This window comes from Neofelis nebulosa, chromosome 2, assembly GCF_028018385.1.
Source record: "Neofelis nebulosa isolate mNeoNeb1 chromosome 2, mNeoNeb1.pri, whole genome shotgun sequence".
Taxonomy (NCBI): Eukaryota; Metazoa; Chordata; class Mammalia; order Carnivora; family Felidae; genus Neofelis; species Neofelis nebulosa.
The window spans coordinates 204,122,385-204,147,340 of record NC_080783.1 but is presented as its reverse complement, the minus strand read 5'-3'; the positions used below and the strand labels follow the sequence as shown (position 1 = coordinate 204,147,340).

The 24,956-nt window shown below is 43.2% G+C and overlaps 1 protein-coding gene and 1 long non-coding RNA gene across 6 annotated transcripts in view; one reads left to right on the top strand and one right to left on the bottom strand.

Annotated features, from left to right (window-relative positions):
- Positions 1-2,030: 2,030 nt before the first annotated feature.
- On the bottom strand, positions 2,031-6,012 carry LOC131505271 (uncharacterized). Its single transcript, XR_009258342.1, has 3 exons — positions 5,844-6,012; positions 5,517-5,622; positions 2,031-2,857 (listed from the first exon to the last, which is right to left on the bottom strand). It is a non-coding gene; the product is annotated as an uncharacterized LOC131505271 (long non-coding RNA).
- Positions 5,111-24,956, top strand: part of RCAN3 (RCAN family member 3) — a 38,719-nt gene continuing 18,873 nt past the window's right edge. For 2 of the 5 annotated variants that reach the window (XM_058718612.1, XM_058718611.1), the window contains exons 1-2: positions 5,111-5,395; positions 12,432-12,683. In XM_058718612.1, coding sequence (XP_058574595.1) covers positions 12,489-12,683 — 195 coding nt within the window. In that variant the 5' untranslated portion in view covers positions 5,111-5,395; positions 12,432-12,488. Of the gene's footprint in view, positions 5,396-12,431; positions 12,684-24,490; positions 24,692-24,956 lie in introns of those variants that run through there. The other 3 variants (XM_058718614.1, XM_058718613.1, XM_058718616.1) reach the window with 3 other exon arrangements.

The following is a 24,956-nucleotide window of genomic DNA, read 5'->3' as shown; positions in this document are numbered from 1 at the left end:
TCAGTTGGTTAAGCATCTGACTTCGGCTCAGGGCATGATCTCACAGCTCGTGGGTTCGAGCCCCATGTCAGGCTCCATGCTGACAGCTCAGAGCCTGGAGCTTGCTTTGGATTCTGTGTCTCCTTCTCTCTCTGCCCCTCCACCACTCATACTGTCTGTCTCTCTCTTAAAAATAAATAAACATTAAAAAGGTAAAAAATAATAATAATAAAATGCATTGATGCTATCTATGCAGCCAATGGAAAGAGCTGAAGTAGATCTGTATAAAAGCAGGGACTTGGTCTGTTTTGTTCACTGCTATTTTCCCAATATCTAGAACAGTGCTTGGCAAATAGCTGACATCCAAAAATATGTGTTGAACGTATAACGTGAAAAGAACATTCCCATGAACGCTGAATGTGCTCCTATGCCCCTTTCTACTCAATCCTACCCCTCGGAAGCAGTCACTATTCTGATGTGAATCACCATAGATTAGTTTTGACTTCTCTTGGACTTCATATGAATGGGATAACGTCTACAACTCTTCAGTGTCTGGTTTCTTTAACTCCTCATTTTTTTTTTTTGGAGATTTATTCTATTATGTGCATCATTAGTTCATTCCTTTTTCCGACTGTGCACTATTCCATTGACCGAATATGCCATAGTTTGTTTATCCATTCTTCTGTTGACAGATATTTGGAATATTTCCGTTTTGAGGACATTATGGGTAAAGATACTAAGAGCAGCATGTATGTACACATTTGCTTACATTTCTCTTGAGTGTGTAACTAGGAGAGCAATTTCTGGGTCTTGGGTAGGTATACACTTAGCTTGACTTAACTGGCCACGTCCAAAAAATGATTGCACCCTTTTTTCCGCCAGCAATGCATGAGTGTAAGAAAGAGATCTTTTACCACGTTTCACACTTCTGCAACGACTTTTTAGAGTATTGACTTTTCGACCTGATCAAATAAGAATAACAAAATCTGCAGTGAAATCGCCTGTCTGGAAATTCTCCCGAAAGGCAGGAGATGAGCTGCTGAGGCTTTCTAGCATCATCTGACAGGTTCTACTGGAGTTTCCCCGGACAGCAAAATGCCTATCAGCCTTGGCACAGCTTTCAGTGGATTGAGCCACAAGAGATCAATTTCTCTTTCCCTTGTTTTTCTCTGCCTGTAACTCAAACCTCGGGAGGAGGGAGTGTTAGAAACGTGAAACCGTATAAAACTCATTCATAAGAAGCGCTTATCATCCGTGTGTGCCCAACGCGTTGCTGGGCACGACGGTAAAGAAGACGGGGCAGATTGCCTTCTTGTTCTCGAGCTGCTCGCAACCTAGCCTGATGGACACAAGATGGCCACCCTTCCCCTGCCCACCATGTAAAGACTGACGTTTCACCTGCTCTCCCTGGGTCATCTCATCCGCACCCATGATTTCAACTACCCATCACACCTGCCTCCCAAATCACCACACCAGAGCTATTTCTTCCAACCGCTTTCCTCTCTAATGTTCATGCTCCCATGTAATTCATCAGCAAATTTGGTTAGCTTTGCCTCTCGCATACAGGCAGGATCGTACCGTTTTTCACCACATCCTTGCCTGCGACCCTTGTCGAAGGCACTATCGTCCCTGGTCTGCATTACCGCAACAGGCCCAGCAAACCGGGCTCACTATCTTACTACCTTTGCCTGCTCCGTATTCATTTCCCTTTCTTTTGGTAATAGAAACTTGAGTTACCTTCGGTGAACGTGACCATCAGGGTTCCAGGAAAATGTTCATCTGAGATGCATTTGGCAACGGTTAAGCACAAAGGTACGGGCAGGGTTGAGGGAATCAAGAAGGAATGGAGGTATGGTACCCCGAGGAGAGCCATTACCACCCCGAGGCCAAGAGAAGAAAGATTTCTTTTTTTTTTTTTTTAATTTTTTTTTTCAACGTTTTTTATTTATTTTTGGGACAGAGAGAGACAGAGCATGAACGGGGGAGGGGCAGAGAGAGAGGGAGACACAGAATCGGAAACAGGCTCCAGGCTCCGAGCCATCAGCCCAGAGCCTGACGCGGGGCTCGAACTCACGGACCGCGAGATCGTGACCTGGCTGAAGTCGGACGCTTAACCGACTGCGCCACCCAGGCGCCCCGAGAAGAAAGATTTCAACATAACTAGAGCAGAGATCTGTATGACACTGGACACAAGCCTCAGTAGACGTATATGCAGCCACGACGCCGCAACTTGGGAGGGAAGGGGCCTCTGGACTAATACCCTCACTTCATCTTCTTCCAACCCCTCTGATCTCCTACTCATGTCTTCTACTGGAAAAATTCCCATGGAAGCCAGAGGATAAGGGACCCACTGAAGCACTCCATGCAGGTCGGCCTCCTGAGATCCAAATCAGGAAGCAAAGAGTCGAGACGTACATCATCCGAAGGCACCAACAGGAAATACCTCACACACGAAGCTACGTCTCCTCAATTCTCACTCTCTGAGACTTGAGAGCTGCCCACCTCGCTGCAGCTCCAGAAGGGAGCATGTGACCCAGGCCTGTGACCCCAGGCCCCTTCTCAAGAGCGCGGTTTACTGAGTTGCCAACAACCCGAGTGGGAACAACAAGAGGCAGTCCCAGAACTTTCGTGGACAGCCGCGAGGAAAAGAGACTCGTTCCGTTGGTGAGGGTGCGATTTGAAGTTGTAAGCAGTCAGCCATTCTGCCATCTCATGGAGAAAGGCAGCCTGAGAATGAAAAGTCAACACAAAGGACAACAGTCAGGAAGTGGTGAATAAAAACTAAATCTGGGAGTGTCTGGCGGGCCCATTCAGTGGAACACGTGACTCTTGATCTTGGGGGTGTGAGTTTGAGCCTCCTGTTGGGTGTAGAGATTACCTAAAAAAAAAAAAAAAAAAAAAAAAAAGACTAAATCCTGATGTTATCATTTTAAGCCCCTGGATCCAGTCTGACTGGAGCCCATACTGTTTCTGTTACATGAAACAATGAATTTCATTTGTTGCTTAGTCCAGTTTGATAGACTGCATGCAAAAAAAAAAAAAAAAAAAAATTGAATACGGGGCGCCTGCGTGGCTCAGTCAGTTAAGCTTCTGACTTCGGCTCAGGTCATGATCTCACTGTTTGTGAGTTCAAGCCCCGCGTCGGGCTCTGTGCTGACAGCTCAGAATCTGGAGCCTGCTTTGGATTGTGTGTCTCCTTCTCTCTCTGCCCCTCCCCCACTTGTGCTGTCTCTGTGTCTCAAAAATACATAAATGTAAAAACATTTTTTTAATTGAATAATATTTAATCCCAACCCCCAAAGACCAACACATACTCACGTGTCTGTAAATATGCTGTTGTTACTACGAAATGCCCTTTCCCATATTCTCCACCTAGAAAACTCCTATTCAAATACCGTCTTACCTGCGAATCTTTCCCTCCTTTTTCTCAGCAGAATTGCTCACTTCGGTCTGTTTTGTCAGCGCTTTGCAAATGCTCTATTAGCACATGTGTAAAATTGTATCACAATTAGTCCTTCGCTTATCTGTCTCCTCTGTGAGCTCCTAAAGGGGTAGATTTTGTGGAAGATATCCTTAACAGCCCCTTGCCTAGCCTGATACCTCACGGGGAACTCTGGGATAAACAAGGCTAAATGGGTCTTTTGACCCTCGGACCTCCCAGAAACATTTCTGTGTCAACACGCAGGTAGCTGTACAGAATGCCGTAGTTCCCGAGCCCATTTGACCTAAAAACTCAATTTTTGGCCAAGCTGCTGGGTTGGTGGCATCTAGAGAAGAAAAATTACTGCGGGCGGTTCTTAGGGTGACTTTCATGAAAGAAGTGGCTCTCCATAAAGATTTGTGAAATGAAGAAAAGGGAAAAACTTGGTTAGGTCAAGGCAGGGAGCAGGGGCAGCAGGGTTGTAAGCAGGAGAAACAACAGACGCAGTGAACAGGAAGCAAGAGAGGTGATCTCTCTGACGGTGCAGGGTCAACTGTTGGGGTGATTGGATCATAATCCAACCCCATTTCCTTAGCGGAAATCTAACAGCCATCCCCCCATGCCCAGGGGGCTGAGTGTCTACAACACTGCCTGCAGGATTTTGACCTTCAGTTTGCTTTACCTTGCCTCTGAGGCAAAGGGGTGGGTGATCAGAACTGAGTTTCTTCCAATGGCACACCGTTAAGACAAATTCCTTTCCTGTTCTATGGCTGTTTCCCTCTCCAGGGAGTAAGGGAATAGACGCAAGCTCACTTCCAAGCTTGGCTCAGATGACTTATAAAAAAAATAAAATAAAATAAAATAAATAATAATAATATCTGCCAAAGAAAGCCCCAGGCCTGCCGTTATAGCCGTGGACAACTCATTGAACAGCTTAGGTATTTGCTCTATTTGTAAACTAAGCGTAATTATGTCCCACTGTCTCCCTGGGCTTCTGAGTGCATCAAGCAAGACCGTGCGTGAGAAAAGTATTCTGTAAACGGAAAGTAAAGCACTAAAAATGTAAATGTTATTAACACTGTACATAAGGGAGGGAGGGGGAGGAGGCGGGAGGCGGGAGGCGGCAGGTGGCAGCGGAAGCCCGCCGCGGTTATAGCCCAGGATACGGAGGAGCCGCACACCCGGGGCTACCTAGAGTTCGGCTACCTACTAGCCGCCTCTCCTCGGGCAATTAAGCACGTGGAAGCCCTCTTCGTCTATAAGAGCTAATAATATCCGGTTCGTGAGGTTAAACGAGGTAAAGCTGGCCAAGCACGGGGCGCAGTGTACATAGTAACTGGCGCTCAGTAAACGTCCCTAATACTCCCACTGACTCCTCTTGTGACTGACACGTGCAGCTAGCGGGAGAGAAACTATTCCTGGCCACCGTGGGAGACGAGAAGGGCGCCAAAGGTCCTGCCATCGGGGTACCTAAAGCCCGCGGCCCCAGCGCAGCTGCCCCAGCGCTCCCGCGGCCTCCCCAGCCTGGGAACGAGCAAACACCGCGAAGCCAGACCCCCGCCCCGCCCCCACGGCCGCGCGCGAGGGGCGGGGCCGCTTCCGGCGAGCTTCCGGACCCGGCGCGCCCCAGCCGGCCACCGCCTCCGGGCGCCTGCGCCGCGCGCGCTCCGCCGTGGGAGGGGGCGGGGCGGGGCGGGGCGGGGCGGGGCCGCGCGGGCCCAGCGCGCGCGCGCGCGCGACGCCGGCAGCCCGCCTGGGCCCTGACGCCGCTCGCGCCCCCGCCGAGGCCGCGGTTCCCGCGAGCATCAAGGGCGTGGCGGCGAGGCTGCGGGCGGCCCGAGCCGCGCCGACTGTGTCCCGGCTGCCGACCGCGGCGTCTCCCCAGGCCCGGCTCCTCGCGGCGGCCCGGCTCCCGCGTGGCCCGTCGGGCCGCTCCGGCCTCGCGCCTGCCCGCCTGCCCGCCTGCCTTCCTCCCTGCAGTGGCCAAGCGCGCAGGTGAGTCCCCCTCGCCGGGTGGGGCCGGCACCCGGCCTCTCCCAGCAGGTTGCAACCAGTCCCGGGGAGGATGGAGGGCGCGGGGTGCGGAAAGTTAAAGAAAGAAAGAGTCCGCAGATACCCGATACAGGTGGCCGTTCCAGTGCCCGAGACCCCAGAGATGCTGCGCGTCCTGGGTCCAGCCCCTCGCGCGCCGAGCGTCTTCTCTGGCAGCTCCGGGCTGGTGTCTTGGAAAACAAAACAAACAAACAAAAAATTCCTTTGTTTTTTTGTTCTCTCCTGTCCACCAGGAATTTTTTCCCAGCACTTTGACTTTTTGAATAGCTGACAGGCCCATCCTGCTCCTGAAGGCCGGAAAGGTGCACTCGGGCACACAGGGACGGCGAGGAGTTCAAAGCCCCTCGCCTCCACCCCCCCTTGATGCACGAATAGCCGTGGCTTTACTTACTCGCTAACTTCTCGAAACTTGACTGTCTGCTTCCATCTGCTGTCTGGAGCGGTAGAGGGACAGTGGTCTGTTTCCAGGTTGCTTCCAGATTCCGTGCAAAATCCGATCCTCTCTTTCAGGGATTAGGAGTCCAGTGTAGGGAGCCGTTTTCAGATCCGTGTTTCAGTTACAAGCTACGATTCTTTTAAAGTGATGTTTTCGTGTGGCGCCCAAAGCCGGAAATATTCTCTCCCCTGTGTTGAAAGTTCCCTAGCACACCACGTTTATCTGAACTTTGCGGAGAATTCTCTGCATTTTATGGAAGTCTCTGATGTACTATTTGGTAAGGAAAGCAACGGGTTTATTTGTAGCTGATATTGAATATGATTTACAATAATTCAAGACTATTTCATTAGCTCTTTCAATTTATTAAATGATAAAAACACAACATTGAGATTCAGGGTATAGATTTTTGCACATCACACAAATTTGTGCTTTGGGGCAGGGACTTGATGTTGGTATGGAAGACTTGTGATGGAGGAAGACAGTGAAAGGCTTGAAGACGACGCCCCTTCTTTAGCCATGCCATCAGCTTTCCATTTCACTGCTGTGACAAACCTTTTCCTTCCTAGCTTGGGAGGAGATTTCAGTACTTTTAGGGAAACCAAGATTTTTCCCATTATTGAATTGTACGTTTGTAAAGCTTTTAAACATGTGGATGTCAAGGGTTACAAATGAGATCACATTTTGTATGGTGCCCGGGGGATTTGTTGGTTGAAAGGGTTAAGCAGAACATCATGTAAAAAAAAAAAATAATAATAATAATACTGTGCTTTGGAAATCCATTAGGCTAAAGCCTGTGAAATAATGGAAGCTCTAAAGTTGAATGCCATTTATTGTTTAGACCCCCTAAAACCCACAGAATGTGCAGGGCAGACAGTGGATCTATCTAGAATGTAGAGGTTATATAGTGAGGGAAAATGCATTATATTCAGCAAAACAAATAGCATCCGTCTTTTATATTCCTACCTCAGTAAGTCTTTAAAACTGATTATTTTCATATGTTCTGACTGTTGATATTTGTTGTTTATTTCTCTTCTCTCTCTCACACTAAGAAATCCCTCTATGCCTGGTGGAGCACTGAACCTCAATAATTGTAATAGGACTAATTCTAAATCTGTGAAGAGAGGGTATATAGGTCATTGAAACATAAAAAAATACAAAAATCTAATTTTCACCTACTTAATTTACTTCTGCACCAATTTTTTTTTCTTCTGCCACAACTATTAAAGAGCAGTAAAAGTCTGCCTCTAAGTGGTAAATGAGCAGGAAATAGACGTTGGGGGCTTACATGATAGTTATTCAGAACCCCCATATTGACGATTCTGAGGGTTTTTTTTTTTAAGAAATCTAGTCTGAATTCTAATTTCGAAGTTTTTAAAAGGAATTTAGTAGTTCAGCAACATCTGTGAGTATTTTCCTTATTTTATATATGAGACAACAAATAAAAACCCAAGTGACTTCCTCCAAGGTTATTGAGCAGGGCATATGTAAAGCCGGAGAGGGAATAACTTGTTTGCTTCCAGTATTGTTTGGTAGCATTTTGAGTACATCAAAAAAATAATAAAAGCGAACCTAGCTAAGCTATTTTAAAGGTTCAACAAGTCGAGAAGCATACTATTTTGAAAAATTGTTTTTTCAAAAAATCCTGGAAGAGGCTGAATTTGCCTTTTCCCGATCAAAACTTAAAATGCCAAGTCAAATGCACATGCCTGCCGTTTTGCCGTGATGGATTACTTTTGTCACAAGGCTGGTAGGAGAACAGATGGTCATGCTACTTGGAGTTTTCCACTCATTTGATGTTTCCATGAAGAAACAATTCGCCAGAAGCCAGCCACAGCTCCAGTGGCGCTGAGATGATGCTAAACCCTGATTAGCGCAGACCTTTGCCTACAGAAGCGGGAGGATATTGGTTCAGCCCTGTTAAACCAGTCAGTGTTTCCCTGGTTTAGTAAACTTAGGGACAGCTTAATCTTGTGATAGTTGGAGTGGGCCAGAGTTAGCAACTACTCCAGTAATAACAGCATAGAAACAATGTACTTTTGTAATTATTTTCTTTGCCTTAATGAAATCAAACTGCTTGTTAAGCCGAGTTACCTTACAAGATGATTTTACAGATGTGCGAAGATTGTCATTTCCACTATTTGATTTTGATCATCTCTTTCTGATCAAATCTAACCGCATTTTATGATATGAGAAAATTATGAAATGGTCGATGATGTTGACTTAAGCTATATCCGAAAAAAGCTCGTGGCTTGCCTTCAGCAAGAGAGGCATCATCTGAAAGATAGTATCTCTAATACCGTGTGCATTGAATTACAACATAAAATTCCATGAAGCTCTTAAAAAAAGCACGATGGCCTTTTTTTCAGCCAACTGTTTTTAAATCTTTAATGGTTTTCTTCCTGGAGCCATAGTACTCCTTCCAGTGGTTGCTCTGAGCTGGTTTCACTGCTAGATCAGCCACTGAACAGTTTTCTTGAAATGCTACAAAGTGTTTATTTTCTTTTTGTAGCCTTTTTATTGCTTGGAATTAGATTATTTGGACATGTATTTTTCTCATTTTATTGCTTGAATATCTGTTCCATTGATGGTTCTGACATTATTGGCATCTCTCAATCCAGCAATTCATTGATGTGGATTGTGCCTATGTAGAAATCATTGAGCATTAACTATATGCAAAGCATTGTCTGAGCACTTAGCATTTAATCCTTCTGACATCCTTTTGGGTAAGGGTTATTATTTTATAATTCTATTTTACAGTTGAGGAAATGGAAAGGGAGGCAAAGTAATTTGCCTAATATAGAGTACTGGGGAGCCAGAGTTTAAATCTAGAAAATTGATTATGGAGACTGAATCTTCTTGGGATATACTTAAAGACCGTTCAAGCTTGTTTGCAGTATTGTGATATTTCATCAGTCCATCCTTTTAAAGTGTATCAAATACCCAGTAATGTATAAGTGAAGAAAATGTAGCAGCACTATAAAGACTATTGAGATATCTTGGGACAAAAGGCAGATTATTTAACAATAACCTAAAACATTTGAAGAGAAAATAATCGTAAGGACATTACTAGGAATACTGACAAAATTTGAAGATAGACACTGATTTAGATAACAGTATTATGTCAATGTTAAATGTCCTGGTTTTGATCACTGTACTGTGGCTTATGTAGGAAACTGATCTTGTTCTTACACACTGAAGTATTTGGGAGTAAAGACAGCACACTTGTCTTACTCTCAGTGGTTCAGGGGGAAAAGTATATATATAGAAACAATGATTTTAAAAATGGGCAAAAATGTAATTAATTGGTAACTCTGGGTAAAAAGTATTTAGGACTTCCTTCTACCGGTCTTACTTTTCTGTTTGAAATTATGGCACAAGAAAAAGTTACCCTAAAGTGAAGGAAGAAAACAGGAAATGAAGGTATGACCTTCTAAGAATTTTTTTTTTAAGTCAAGTGAGGGATTGTTCCTGTGCTCTGATTTTTCTTTCTCCCTCCCCCTCCCCTTTCCTTTCCTTTTTAAGGGTTGGAGGAAGGAACTTGAAACAAAAAATCTTGTCAAAAATGGCTCGATTTTTCTAAATCAAGCTTGATTTCAAAATCTGGTCATTCAGAGTTCCCCAACCTTCCATTCTCTAAAAAACCACGCACAGTATTTTCCTCACCTCTTTGTAATGGGTTGGGAGTCGGGTGAGATTAAAAACATTAGCTCCTCTAAGAGATGAGATGTAAAGACAATCTACTTTTAGTGATATTGAAAGTTAAATTGGGTTAATATATCATTTCCCTGCCTAAAAACCTTCAGTGGCATGCTGATATTGACTCTGTTTTGTATCGGGACGCTGTAACCCTACTTTTAAGGCAGCTTGGAGACCCATGCCTGCCTTTCTAACTTTGTCTCCTGTCACCCCACCAAATACAGTATGTTCTGGCCACATCAGATCTTTGTTCGCGATGATCTGTCCTCCCTTTGTCCTTGAACTGTTCAGGCTTTGCCTGGAACGCACCCCATCATTTTTCTGCTGAAATTGTTTATCTTTAAGTCTCTCCATAACATCCTTGGGGAAGCTGTCTCTAATCTCATATAGAATTAAATTTTCCTCTGTCTGTGCTGCCGTATTAGTGGGGTAAACACAGTGCTATCTGCTTTCATTCAGCAATCCTTATTAAGCCTATACTGTCAGCCAGAAACTGTGCCAGGGACAAGGGGTTCAAAGGCACTCACGGTCTGGTAACAGGGAGTGATTTGTAAACAAATAGTCATCAGGTAAGTATGTAACAGAGAAATAAACAAAGTGTTGTGAGAATTATGAACTCTGACAGCTTAGTCTTAAAGAAAAGGATTACAAAGAAAGCCTTAGTGAGATACCATTCCCCGCCCCGCCCCCCCCCCCCCCACCTGGCCCCTTTCCAGATTGGAGACTTACAGCACAATAATCTAATTAAAGGTATGAAGTTTAAAATAATTGTACCTGTGGGCCACACAGGTAGATATGTGTAATAGGAAGCTAAAAATACAAGTCTGGAGCTCAGGACAGAAGTTGAGTCTGGATGCATGAATTATACAGATTAGTGATTTTCAGGGTGTATAGGCAGGAAAGACCTAGAGACAGATTAGGACCTCTTGGGATCATGTACTTTTTCCACCCAACCTCCCCCCCCCCCCCCCCCCCCCCCCCCGCCCAAGATTCTGCTCTTACTCCGGTGACATCCTTCCCAGCTTACAATTCGTTGCGGAAAATGAGAGGCAGTATTGATAGCTCCATGTTGTGTGTGTGAGCCACAGGGTGAGCAGGAAACAGAGCTGAGAAGCACTGGCAGTTAAGTGGTTAAAGGCTTGATGGATGAAACCACTCAAGAAGAGGAGGAGGAGGGAAACCTCAAAGAGATGAACTCAAAGAGGAAGAGGGTGAGTGACGACAGAGGAGCCAGTGACAGACAGTTGGTTTAGGAAGGAGAGCCAGGAAGGACCGAGACCCTACCTGGAAGGCAGAGGCACACTGAGTGCCGAGTGACGGGTGACGGGTGGGCGGCAGTGTCTGGTGCTGCAGAGACAGGCACGTGAGGACGGTTTCAGCCGAAGGTAGTGGCAGAAGGCCAGTGGCACCGAATTCTCGAGCACGTGCTGTTGGGGAACAGAACACAGCAGGACAGCTTACTTTTTGCAGGGAATTGGTAGGAGAAGCAGCGGAGAGGTAGCTGGAGGGGAAGACAGAACTCCAAAGGAAGATTTCTTTTTCTAAGATTGGGTGGGTCGGGGTGGGGAATCCCGAGTAGGTGTGTTTGCTGAAGAAAAGGGACCGATGGAGAAGCAGAAATTGAAAGCATAGGAACTCTTAGAACAAGATCCTTTAGGATTGGTTGGCATTGTTGAGAAGAAGTTCTTGCTGTGGCGGGAGCTCCTTGAGGACAGGAACTATTTCTTACCCGTCTAATATGCCTAATAATACCTGGCATGTGATGGGCATTCAGAAGATGTTTATAAAAATGAGTAAGGACTTTACTTTTGGGAATTAGTCTTTCCTGATTGGTGTAGTAGAATAATGGGGGGAAAAAAACCCTGTACTGTTTTTAGCCTGTAATTGACATCTGTCATGTACTCTGTATAAGCAATATATTTGCAGCATTGTGTTCTTTGAAATAAAATGTAAAATCACAAGTGAAGTTATAGTAAGCTATTAACAGTCGTGATCGCATGATTTTTCTGTGCCTGATTGGTATTTTTAAAATTCCATTGTAGCATCTTGAAATTTGTTAGGGTCCAGGCAGTGTGCTCGGAGGGTGTGGGTACAGCTCATCAGAGGAGACCGACATGCAGAAAGTCCATAGAAGACAGACGCTCTTCTGTTATTTAACAGAGGGCCGCTGTCGGCTCCCGGCCTTCAGGATTAAAATTATTAATTTATAAGTGTTCAGAAAAAAGGTCATCTCTTCAGTCGTCGTCTGTGTCAGATTTTGCCTTTCATCCGTATCTCTGGTGTTAACAATGACCTGCTTCATAGAGAACTTTCGGTTCTGTGCAACTGGATTCTTTGAGAGTATTTGCAAAAAGAACAAATTGGTTAAGACAGGTGAAGTCATCTCGCTGCAGACCATGTTTCACGGTGCAGATGGTGAATGAATCCGTGTGGGTTGTATTCAGCTGCTCCAGTTTCACTGTTGTAGACCTAAAACCCAAAACAAATATGTGAAGGCAGTTCTGGTTCACATTTTCCTTCCTACTGCTTGTAAACTAGCATACATATTGATACTGTCTCGTTTCGTACGGCCCATTTTTCCCCCCAATGTCACTAGAAAACTTTTTGCCCTTTTTTTTTGTAATATGTCATTGCCAGTGAAATGTATTACATTAACTATGCTAAGCAAACCAAATTAGAATATATAGAACTTACTTATGAGGACTGTAATGAATTGATTTAGACTCTGATTTATCTTCCCTGAATAAAATTGCTTCCATTGATAAATTGCTGTCTTGAGAATTGACGGGAACAGTGTTTGGCCTTCAAAGTCTTATCTTTATGCTGTTTTCTCTTTTTTAACACCAGATGCCTGGTAGACACCTTAGGACTTTAAAAACGGAAAAGACCTGCTTTTAGGGGATAATGCTGAGGGACACTATGAAATCTTGGAATGATAGCCAGTCAGATCTCTGTAGCAGTGACCAAGAAGAGGAAGAAGAGATGGTTTTTGGTGAAAATGAAGATGATTTGGAAGAGATGATGGATTTCAGTGACCTGCCTACCTCCCTCTTTGCTTGCAGTGTCCATGAAGCAGTGTTTGAGGTGCGAGAGCAGAAGGTAGGCACGTATCCTACCTTCCCCTGCATTTGGTAGTGGGTTCAGTGGATGTGGATGTCGAGAAGCAGCAGATGCTGCCTGTTTGCACAGTCTGTTACTGGCCCGTGACGAGTACAAGAAGCACGCCTCAACCTTTAGACATTGCTGCAGCATTTAATTGTATTGTATGACAGTAACTAACAGTCCACAACACGTAAGAAGTATTTCCAAACCAGTTCTTTCCCACAAATATTTTGTGAAGCAGTGGTTTATAGCACGTTCTCAATCAGGTCTTATTAAGTCCTGATTCATTCATTCATTCATTCATTCATTCATTCATTCATTCTTGGAGCCTGTGATTAAGGAAAAGCTAGTGATTTTCACCCTGGCTTCCTATTACTTGAGAGTAAATTCACACAGGTCAGAAGTATTTGAAGCTTTTTTTTTCTGAGGCTGATTACATTTATGATTCCGTTGTAACAGACTTGTCAACATTTCTTGTATTACTTTCTACAGCTTGGGGAAAAATGATTGAGTTTATTTTTTAAAGGCTGCTCTCCTTTAGTTCATATATTATTTACCTGGAAAGAGAGGTTTTATGTGTGGCTTTTTCCTCCCATCATGACCTCACAAAAGCCTGTAGGTTTTAGTCACACGAAAGTAAAATATTTCTGCTGTTGGTATAAATTTTGCATGTTCTGAGACTTTCTCAACACATTACTATCACCCACCCCTTAGTTTTCCATCTGTGTGCCCAAAGTATTTTCCCTCCAGTGACTTTCTTGGAGAGAACTTGATAGAGTTTGACTCCCTACGTACTTGAGTGCCTCCAGCATGTAAGGCATCGTGCTGCTTGCTTCAGGGGATAGAGTAGGAATTTAAACAGCTTCTGCCTCAGACAGTTGATAGTCCCGCAGTGGAGATGGTAAGTGATTTGGCGAAAGACGGAATATACTAGTTCCTTTAGAGGCACTTGAAAGTACATGGAGGGGTCAGAGGACAGAGGATGACAGCCAGGTCCAGTAAAAGATCTTACGGGGAGATGGCATTGGAGGAGGGCAGCGTGAGCTGGGTAGGAGGTTCGCAGGGAAGGGAAAGGGAATTCTGGCCAGAGGAAACAGAGCGAGCCAACGAGCTGGCTCGGGATGAGTGTGGACACTTCAGGAAGCAGTTGTGTGGCTGGTGCGTAGGTGAGGTGCGGCCACAGGGAAGAAAAGTCAAGCTGGAAAGGTCAGCTTGGGGCATCCTGCGGAGCTCAAGGGGGTTGCCTCTCTCCGGCCAATAGTCTTCTGAGCAAAGGGGTGACCATCAGACTTACATGCTAGGAAGGTCAGTGGACAACATGTGAAGGGCGGAGTGGTGGAAGCAGAGCCAGAAGCAAGGGGCCAGTCAGGACGCTCCTGCAGCAAACCTGCCTGGAGATGCTGAAACCCCCGAGGGAGCAAACGGGAGAGGGACCACAGCCGCCAGTTGTGTGTCTTCCGGGTTGGTTTTCATTCACCAGTGCCGTCTTCCTTCTCAAGTTCAGCCACGACACAGACATTTTGAAATCATTCTTCCTAGGTTTCTCAGCTTCGTAAGAGCTCTGCGTTTTCAGGTAACAATTACATTAACTCTGTTGTTTATTTGTGATACACGAAAATCACATGTATTCCTAGTTTATCTTAAAATTCATAAGGATTGTTTCAAGAAACCTCACAGTCTCTCTTCCAACTTTTTTTTTTTTTTTTTTTTTTTTTAAAGTGTAGCCTAGGAAGTTTTTTTTAACTTGCCAAAGTGGTGACTTCTTGTTGGTTTTCATTTTATTTTTTTTTTAAATTTTTTTATTTATTTTTGGGACAGAGAGAGACAGAGCATGAACGGGGGAGGGGCAGAGAGAGAGGGAGACACAGAATCGGAAACAGGCTCCAGGCTCCGAGCCATCAGCCCAGAGCCTGACGCGGGGCTCGAACTCACGGACCGCGAGATCGTGACCTGGCTGAAGTCGGACGCTTAACCGACTGCGCCACCCAGGCGCCCCTCATTTTAAAAAACCTTCCCGGGGGGCGCCTGGGTGGCTCCATCGGTTAAGTGTGTGACTCTTGATTTCGGCTCAGGTCTCACGGTCGTGACATTGAGCCCCGCATCGGGCTCTGCGTGGACAGCCGGAACCCGCTCGGAATTCTCTCTTGCACACGCACACTGTCTCTCTCAAAATACATACATACATACATACATGCCATTTGGGATTATATCTAACCTCAATTAAATTGGGAATCTTATCAGCAGAAATTCTAGTAGTTTAGTAGACCTTGTGTTATATGCAATTCTTAGTCACGGTAAACTTTACATAAAAGCCTTAATGGTAATATCCGAGGCTGCAAAATACTTATTTTATATTGGAAGTTTGTACCTTTTGGCCACATTCTCCCATTTTGTCACCCCATTGCCCCTGCCTCTGGCAACCACCAGTCTGTTCTCTGTGAGTTCATTTTGTTTGTTTTCTTTTGTTTTTTAAAATTCCCCATAGGAGAGAGATTATATGGTAATTGCCTTTTTCCGTCTGACTTACTGCACTTAACATAATGCCCTCAAGGTCCATCTGTGTTGTCCTAAATGGCAAGATTTCATTTTTTTTTAATGGCTGAATAACGTTCCATTGCGTATATATGTGTATATGTACATATGTATGTAAATGCACATACAACATACGCCACAATGTCTTTATCCATTCATCCATTGATAGACCGTCTGTTTCCATATCTTTCTTATTGTAAATAATGCTGCAATAAACATGGGATGCAGATATCTTTTCAAGTTAGTGTTTTTGTTTTCCTGGGATAAATACCCAGAAGGGGTATTGTTGGATCATATGGTTCTTCTGTTTTTAACTTTTTTTCCTTTTTTTTAATATTTCAAGTTTTTATTTAAATTCTAATTAGTTAACATATATAGTGTAATATCAGTTTCAGGAGTAGAGCTTAGTGATTCATTACCTACATATAACACCCAGTGCTCATCACAGGTGCCCTCCTTAGTGCCCATCACCCATCTGGTCCGTCCCCCACTCTCCTCCCCTCCATCAACCCTCTGTGTGTTCTCTATAGTTAAGAGTCTCTTAATGGTTTGCCCCCTTCTGTTTTTTTTCTTTCTGGTTTTAATTTTTTGAGGACGCTCCACACTGTTTTCCATAGTGACTACACCAGTTACATTCCCACCAACAATGCACAAATGTTCCTTTTCTCCATACCTCACCAATACTGGTCTCTTCTCTTTCTGACAATAGCCATTCTAACAGGTCTGAGGGTGATAGCTTATTGTGGTTTCATCTGCATTTCCATGATGATTAACAGTGTTGAACATCTTTTTATGTACCTGTTGGCCATTTGTATGTCTTCTTTGGAGAAATGTCTGTTCAGATCTTACGCCCATTTTTAAAATCAGATTGTGTGGGTTTTTTCTGTTGGGTTTGTGAGTTCTTTATATATTTTGGATATTAGCTCCTTACCAGATAAATGATTTGTAACTATTTTCTCCTGTTCAGTAGGTTGCCTCCCCCTGCCCCCCCCCCCCGACTTTGTTGATGGTTTCCTCTGCTGTGCAAAACTTTTTAGTTTGATGTAGTCACACTGCTTTTTGCATTTCTTCCTTTCGGTTTTGGTGTCAGATTCAAAAAGTCATTGCCAAGGGGTGCCTGGGTGGCACAGTAGGTTAAGCGTCTGACTTTGACTCAGGTCATGATCTCGTGGTTTGTGATTTAGACCCCACATCGGGCTCTGTGCCAACAGCTCAGAGCCTAGAGCCTGCTTCGGATTCTGTGTCTCCCTCTCTCTCTGCCCCACCCCCACTTGTACCCTGTCTCTCAAAAATGACTATAAACATTAAAAAAATTTTTTTAATAAAAAAAATTCATTGCCAAGACCTATGCCAAAGGGCTTATCACCAGTTTTTTTCTTCTAGGATTTTTTTACGGTTTCAAGTCTTACATTCAAGTCTTTAGTCTGTTTTGAATTAATTTTTGTGTATGGTGTAAGGTAATGATTGAGTTTCATTCTTTATTTGTAGCTGTCCAGCACCATTTATTGAAGAGACTGTCCTTTTCCCATTGTATATTCTTGGCTCCTTTATCAGAAATTGACCATATATGTGTGGGTTTATCTCCCAGCTCTCTATTCTGTTTTCATTGATCTGTGCATCTGGTCTTATGCCAGTACCATAGTATTTTAATTACTGTGGCTTTGTGGGTTTTTGGTTTTTGTTTTTTAATGTTTATATTGTTGGGAGAGAGAAAGACGGAGGGAATGAGCGGGGGAGGGCGGGGGGGGGTGGACAGAGGGTCTGAAGTGGGCTCTGTGCTGACAGCAGGGAGCCCGATGAGGGGCTCAAACTCACAAACTGTGAAATTGTGACCTGAGCCAAAGTTGGACGCTTAACGGACTTAGCCACCCAGTCACCCCTAAATACTATAGCTTTTGTAATATGGTTTGGAATCAGGGAGCATGATCCTCCAGCTTTGTTCTTTCTCAAGATTGCTTTGGCTATTCAGGGATTTTTGTAGTTCTGTACAAGTTTTAGAATTCTTTGTTCTATTTCTTTGAAGTATGCCATTGGAATTCTAATGCAGATTGCATTGAATTTATAGATTGTTTTAGGTAGGATGGACATTTTAACAATAATGAATTTTCCAGTCCATGAGCTTGAAATATCTTTCCATTTATTTACTAATTCTTTATTTCTTTCATTAATGTCTTGTAATTTTTAGTATACAGGTCTTTTACTTGTTTGGTTAAATTTATTCCTAGGTATTTTATGCTTTTGATGCAATAGAGATGGGATTGCTTTTCTTTCTTTCTTTCTTTCTTTCTTTCTTTCTTTCTTTCTTTCTTTCTTTCTTAATGGGATTGTTTTCTTAATTTCTTTTTCTGATAGTTATAAATGTAAGAGATGCAACATATTTTTGTGTATCAATTTTATATCCTACAACTGAATTTGTTTACTTATTTGTTTACTGAATTTGTTTATTAGTTTTAACAGGGTTTTTTTGTTGTATTTTGGAGTCTTTAAGTTTTCTGTGTATATCGTGTCATCTGCAAATAGTGACAGTTTTACTTCTTTTCTAGTTTGGATGCCTTTCATTTATTTTTCTTGCCTAATTGCTCTGGCTAGGACTTCCAATACTTTGTTGAATAAAAGTAGTAAGAGTGGGCATTTTTGTCTTGTTTTTGATATTAGAAGAAAGGCTTTCAGCTTCTCATCATGGAATATATAGGACAAGCTGTGGGCTTGTTATATATGGCCTTTATTATGTTAAGATATGTTGCCTTGGGGCACCTGGGTGGCTCAGTCAGTTTAGTGTCGCACTTTGGCTCAGGTCATGACCTCATGACTCATGAGTTTGAGCCCCGCGTCGGGTTCTGTGCTGACAGTTCAGAGCCTGGAACCTGCTTCAGATTCTGTGTCTCTCTCTCCCTGCCCCTCCCCTGCTTGTGCCCTGTCTCTCTTTCTCTCAAAAAAAAAAAAATAAATAACCATTAAGTAAAAAAAAAGATACGTTCCCTTAATACAGAGCTACAGTAATCAAAATAGTGTGGTACTTACATGTCAACTATATCTCAATACAAATTTTTTAAAAGCCAGTGTGGTTCTGGCATACAGACAGACATTGACCAACATTAATGGAATAGAGAGTCCAGAAATGAACCCTTATATGTATGGTCGAATGATTTTCAACAAGGGTGCCAAGACCATTCAATGGGGAAAGGACAGTCTTTTCATCAAATGGTGCTGGGAAAAGTGGATATTCACAAGTAGAAGAATGAAGTTGGACCCTTATCATATACCTTATACAAAAATTAATTCAAAATGGATCAATGACCTAAATGTCAGAATTAAAACTATAAAACTCTTAGAAGAAAATAGAGGGAAATCTTCTTGACATTGGATTTGGCAATAATTTCTTGGATATAACACCAAAAGCACAGGTAACAATAGAAAAAATATATAAGTTGGATTTTATCAAAATGTAAAATGTGTACATCAAGAAACACCCATCAATGGGGGCGCCTGGGTGGCTCAGTCGGTTAAGCGTCCGACTTCGGCTCAGGTCACGATCTCGCGGTCCGCGGGTTCGAGCCCCGTGTCCAGCTCTGGGCTGATGGCTCAGAGCCTGGAGCCTGCTTCCGATTCTGTGTTTCCCTTTCTCTCTGCCCCTCCCCCGTTCATGCTGTGTCTCTCTCTGTCTCAAAAATAAATAAACGTTAAAAAAAAAAAAAAAAGAAACACCCATCAATGAAAAGGCAACCTACAAAATGGCAGGAAATATTTTCAAATCATATTACCTGATAAACGATTAATATCTAGAATATGTAAAGAAATCCTGAAACCCAACCATAAAACTCAAAACCAAGCAACCCATTTGAAAAGTAAGCAAAGGACTTGAATAGACGTCTCTCCAAGGAAGATGTATAAACGGCCAACAAGCACATGAAAAGATGCTCAGCAGCATTAATATTAGGGAAATACAAATAACAATCACAATGAGCTAGGACTTCACACCCATTAGGATGGCTCCTGTCCTAAAAACAGAGACCAAGTGACAAGGATGTGGAGAACTTGGCACCTTTGTGCACTGCTGGTGGGAGTGTGAAATGGTGCCACTGCTGTGGAAAACTGTGTGGTAGCTCCTCAAAAACTTATGCACAGAATTACCATATGATCCAACAATTCTGCTTCTGGATAGATACACAAAGAATTGAAAGCAGGGACTCGAACAGGTATTTGTACACCAGTGTTAATAGTGGCATTATGCACAATAGTCGAAAGGTAGAAACAACCCAAGTGTCCATCTACGGATAAATGAATAAATAAAATGCACTAAAGGGGCACCTGGATGCCTCAGTAGGTTGAGCGTCTGACTCTTGGTTTCAGCTCAGGTCATGATTTCACTTGTGAGTTGGAGCCCCACTTTGGGCTCCATGCTGACAATGCAGAGCCTGCTTGGGATTCTCTCTCTCTCCCTCTCTCTCTGACCCTTCCCCTGCTCATGCTCTTTCTCTCTCTCAAATAAACCAAAAAAAAAAAAAAAATGCAGCGGAGGGGCGCCTGGGTGGCTCAGTTAAGCGTCCGACTTCAGGTCATGATCTGACAGTTCGTGGGTTTGAGCCCCGTGTCAGGCTCCGTGCTGACAGCTCAGAGCCTGGATCCCGCTTCGGATTCTGTTATCTCCCTGTCTCTCTGCCCCTTCCCTGTTCATGCCCTGTCTCTCTCTGTCTCTCAAGAATAAATAAATGTTAAATTTTTTTTTTAAATGCAGTATATACTGACAATAGAATATTCTACAGCCTTAAAAGTAAATGAAATTCTGATACTTGGTATAACTTGCACGACCCTTGAAAGACATACTGAGATAAGAGGCACAAGAGGACACATACTGTATGACCTTCCTTACGTGAGCTAGCGAGTGTGGTCTGGCTCCCAGAGAGAGTAGAATAGCAGTTGCCAGGGCTGGAGGGATGGCGGCTGGGAGTTCTAGTTTAATGCATACATAGTTTTAATTCGAGTTCATGGGGGAGTTCTGGAGATGGAGAATGGTGTTTCCCAACAGTATAAATATACTTAATGCCACTGAATTGTACACGTTTTAAAAAATGGTTAAAATGGTAAATTCTGCGTTTTGTATATTTTACCACAATAAAAATGCGTTAAAGTTAAAAAAATAACCCATTGTTCTTGAGTTTAACATTCTTTGTAATATGCTTTTGTGTGTGTGTGTGTGTATATGTGTGTGTGTGTGTATATGTATACATATATATACACACACACACACATATACACACACACGCACAGGCATGTATATGTATCTACACACATAGATACATGTGTGTAATATGTATGTATATATGTACGGGACACCTCTTTTGTCCTACTTCACATCGTCTTGGCCCCCCGCTTTTCACTCCAGCTCTTGCTAGAGCCCCTAGCTGTGCACAGGTGTAACCTCACTATTACACCGTAGGTACCTTGCATTCCGTCGCAGCGTTTCTCTGCTGCCTGTGTGAAGTTGCTCAGCAGTACCGATGCCTGGGCAGAAATGGAAGCGTGAGGGAGTTAACATCCCACAGGGCAGCCCTTGACCAGGGGGAGACTAAAGCCAGTGAATAAGTCCCCCTTCCTCTGACGCTGAGAGGGTCTTCTCACTGCCCTCCCAGAGGGCTCCTGGCCACATCATACCCTGCTTGGCCACATCATACCCTGCTTGGCCACAGAGGTGACCGGCTTGACAACACAGCCTGGACAGAAGGGGGACTGGCTTTCCGTGCTTCCCTGTTTCACTGTTCCCCCTCTGTCCTGTGCAGTCACTTCCCAAAACAGACTCTCTGTGTGCCCTTACCTTGGCCTCTGCTCTCCCGAGGAGTCCAGGTAAGATACAGGTGAATAACTTTCAGGTTTGGTTATTTATCTTGTGTGAAGGCACTAGCTCAGGCTCTTAAACAATGGGTGATTTTTAGGCTTTACAAAGAGGATAAAGACTAATAGAAAGAAAACCCATGTGCCCACCCAATTTAGCTAATAAAATTTGATTAATATAATTGAACCCCTCGTGTCTCCTCCCACAGATAACCATTATCCTAAACTCAGTGTTTATGATTTCCCATGTAATTTCAACTGTTTATTAAGCCTAACCATATGAAATCGCTGTATTTGTAGGTCACGTGATCAAATACTGCTATTTCCTGTGGTTCAAAATACTGTGTATGTATGTATACTATGATTTACCCTTAAACGATGCTAGAGTTAAGAGCCCTGAGCTTCCATGGAGTTAAAAATCATGTATAACTTCGGACTCCCCCAGAATTTAACTATAAGCCTTGCCAATAACAGAGTCAATTAACACATACATTGTATGTTATGTATTATATACTATATTATAATAATGCAAGCTAGAAAAAAGAAATATGAAAATCATAAGAGAGAATACATATACTCTGTTATACTATATCAACAAAAATCTATAAGTGGATCTATACATTCAAACCTGGGTTGTTCTGTATTTTTAAATTGTACTGTTTGCAATTGACATGATTGTCCATTTAGAAAGGAATCACCTAGAAACCATTAGAACTAATAAGTGAGTTTAGGAAGATTGGAGGACACAGGGTCAATATATAAAATCAACTGTACGTCTATATGCTAGCCATAAACATTTGGAAACTGAAATTTAAAAAACATTACCATTAAAAAAATAAAATAATAAAATAAAAAACATTACCATTTACAGTAGTACCATGAAATATTGAAGTATAAATCTAAGGAAGTACGTGCAGGATCTGTGTGCTAAAAAACTGTAAAACACTGGTGAAATACATAGTATTTTACATTATTTTTAATTTTATATAAATGGCATATTGTAAAAGTTCTTTTTTTCCCCTCAACATTATATCTGGAGGATTAATCCACGTTGAAATATGTATTGTTTCACTTGTTGTATAGTGTCCCGTTTTAGAAAATTACCACAACTTTTTTACCCCTTCTTACATTGGACCTTTCGGTTATTTTTGATAGGTTGCCGTTGCAACAGCAATGCTGAATGTTCTGTGTATGGGGGGGTTGCAGGGTGGGTTCCCCAGGGTGTGTAGCTGGGACTGATGTTGCTGGCTTGTAGGGTTGCGTTTCTTCAATCCTAGCAGATCCTGTCACATGGTCTCCAAAGTGCAGTACCTGTTTTCGTTCCTGCCAGCCACGTAAAAGAGTTCCCGTGGCACCATAGCATTACCAATGCATTCTGTTTTCAGAATTTAACATTTTTGCCAGGCTGGTCATTAACATTTTTGTTACTTTTTAACGAATTTCTGGATAAGCTATAAATGAACGCTTCTCAAATTGATTGCTTAGTGGAGGACCAGGCTTTTCCTCCAAACTGTCAGAGACTGATGTTTTGGTAAAATGCAGTAAGAAGGTCACAGCAATGTAAACTTGCTGAAGTGTTTCTAGACATTCCCTGGACTGGTAGCAAACTTCGTGGACTCACACTGGGTCCTCGGACCACACACCACAGTACGTTATAACATTTCGGGATTTTCAAATGTCGTAGGAGCTTTTGAGATGAAAGAGCTGTCTCCAGTTACCTTTAAGTATATTTGTAGTTTCTACTGTGAATACATTGTCTCAAAACCAAGAGTTAAAAAGGATTTTGAGTCCTTTCATTAGGTCATTAGGTATCCTAATTATCGGCAATATTAAGATACCAGCGAGTAATGAGATGGTTCTCATGAGGCTGTCATGTTCTTAGAGATCATTGGTTTACAGGTTCCACGTTCTCTGTTGCTTCACGTGTGCAGTAAGCATTGAGCATTGTGCCAGCCACAGTTACTGTCACAGGGTCTAGGGAAACCACAGTGAACAAGATGACGTGCCAGCCTTTGGGGAGCATAGGGAGAGAAAGATACTAACACGCAAACAAGTGAATAAGAAATTCGGGTAATAACAAGTACTATGAACAAAATAAAAAGTAGATAGGGAGTTGTCGGTGGTCATTTTTAACTAGAGTGGTCAGGGAAGACCTATCTGAAGAAATGACATTTGAGCTGAGACCTGAATAATGAGGAAGAACAGTGTGATAATGAGTCCGCCTTGGCTTCCTATAATTGAGTTGAAATCTCTCCTAACAATTTAACTAACTTCTCTCTAATGTGTACGTATAGACAGAGTGCCATATAGTTTACCTTTATCAAAAAAAAAAAATTTTTTTTAACGTTTGTTTATTTTTGAGACAGAGACAGAGCATGAACGGGGGAGGGTCAGAGAGAGGGAGACACAGAATCTGAAACAGGCTCCAGGCTCTGAGCTGTCAGCACAGAACCCGACGCGGGGCTCGAACTCATGGACCGTGAGATCATGACCTGAGCCGAAGTCGGCCACTTAACCGACTGAACCACCCAGGCGCCCCAGTTTACCTTTATCAAAATACACTGGCACCTATCCTGCATCAGAGGCCCCCCCCCCCCCCCCCAGTAATCTCATTTCAGTTGGGAAAGATCTGCCATTCCCTAAATCAAGGCAGGACTCAAGGCTCTTAGGTCCGAAGAAACAGCTGGATTACCCATGTGAGTGTGTTCCCGATCTGTCCGAAGCAGGGCTCCCAGGGGTCGGGATGACTCAGGAATGAGCCTTGGGGAGGGTCACACGTGTCATCTCCACACTGCCTGGCACGGAGCCCAGCTTTCGAGCCTTGCTGTCCATCAAATATGAGTTGGATGAGACTGGGAGGGTCACCTACAGGGTCAGGATACCGACACTCGCCAACATTTATGTCGAAGCCTCATAAATTAATTTTAGTCACCATGTCCTTTCTGTTTCTTTTATTTCCTCCTCTGATTTACATTCCATTTTTACAAATTTTGTAGGTGATATAAGGGCAGCAGGACATGCTCGTAACGTGTGTATGTGTGCGTATAAATAAGCGGGTAAACAAGTTCAGTGTGTTTGAAGTGCGTAGCAAAGTATTTTTACTGGTTTGGGAGTACAAAGAACTCTTTTCTTCCTGAACTGTTTTGAGAGTAAGTTGCCAACAGTGATGCCCATCACCCCAGGACTAAGATATGTGCTTCCTGCAAGCAAGGGCCTTCTCCTAGGAGAAAATACAAATTCAGGAAATTAACGTTGGTTTATTATATCCTTCTCGTCCTCAGACTCCATTCACAATTCTCTGGCTGTTCCAATAATGTCCTTTATATCAAACACTTCAGCTCCTTTTGTCGCATTGCACTTACCTGTCCGGCCCCTTTAGTCTCCTTGAGTCTGGAAGAATTTCCAGTCTCCTCTGGTCTTTGTTGGTGTTCGCACTCAAAGATTCCAGGCTGGTTATTTTGTTGCATGTCTCATTTCGGTGCTTGAGATGTGTCTTTGGGATTAGATCCAGGTTGTGCATCTTCGGCCAGAATACCATGGAAGTGATGCTCTGTTCTCACTGCGTCCTGTCCGGGGGAGAGATTTCCATTTGTCCCATTACCGACAAAATTCACTTTGAGCCCTTGATTAAGGTCATCTCCCAGGTGTGTCCACTGTCAAGTAATTCTCTTTCTCCTTATAATATTTTGTGGGAGGTATTTGTAAGTGTTCTGTTTCCCTATCAGTGTTTTAAGATATTCATTTATTCATATCAGTACAATTCATAGTTTCCTATCTTTTTGTTGTTGTTACATCTTTATTTTTGAGAGGCAGAGAGAGACAGAGCGTGAGCGTTGGGGGTACAGAGAGAGACACACACACACAATCTGAAGCAGGCTCCAGGCTCTGAGCTGTCAGCACAGAGCCCGA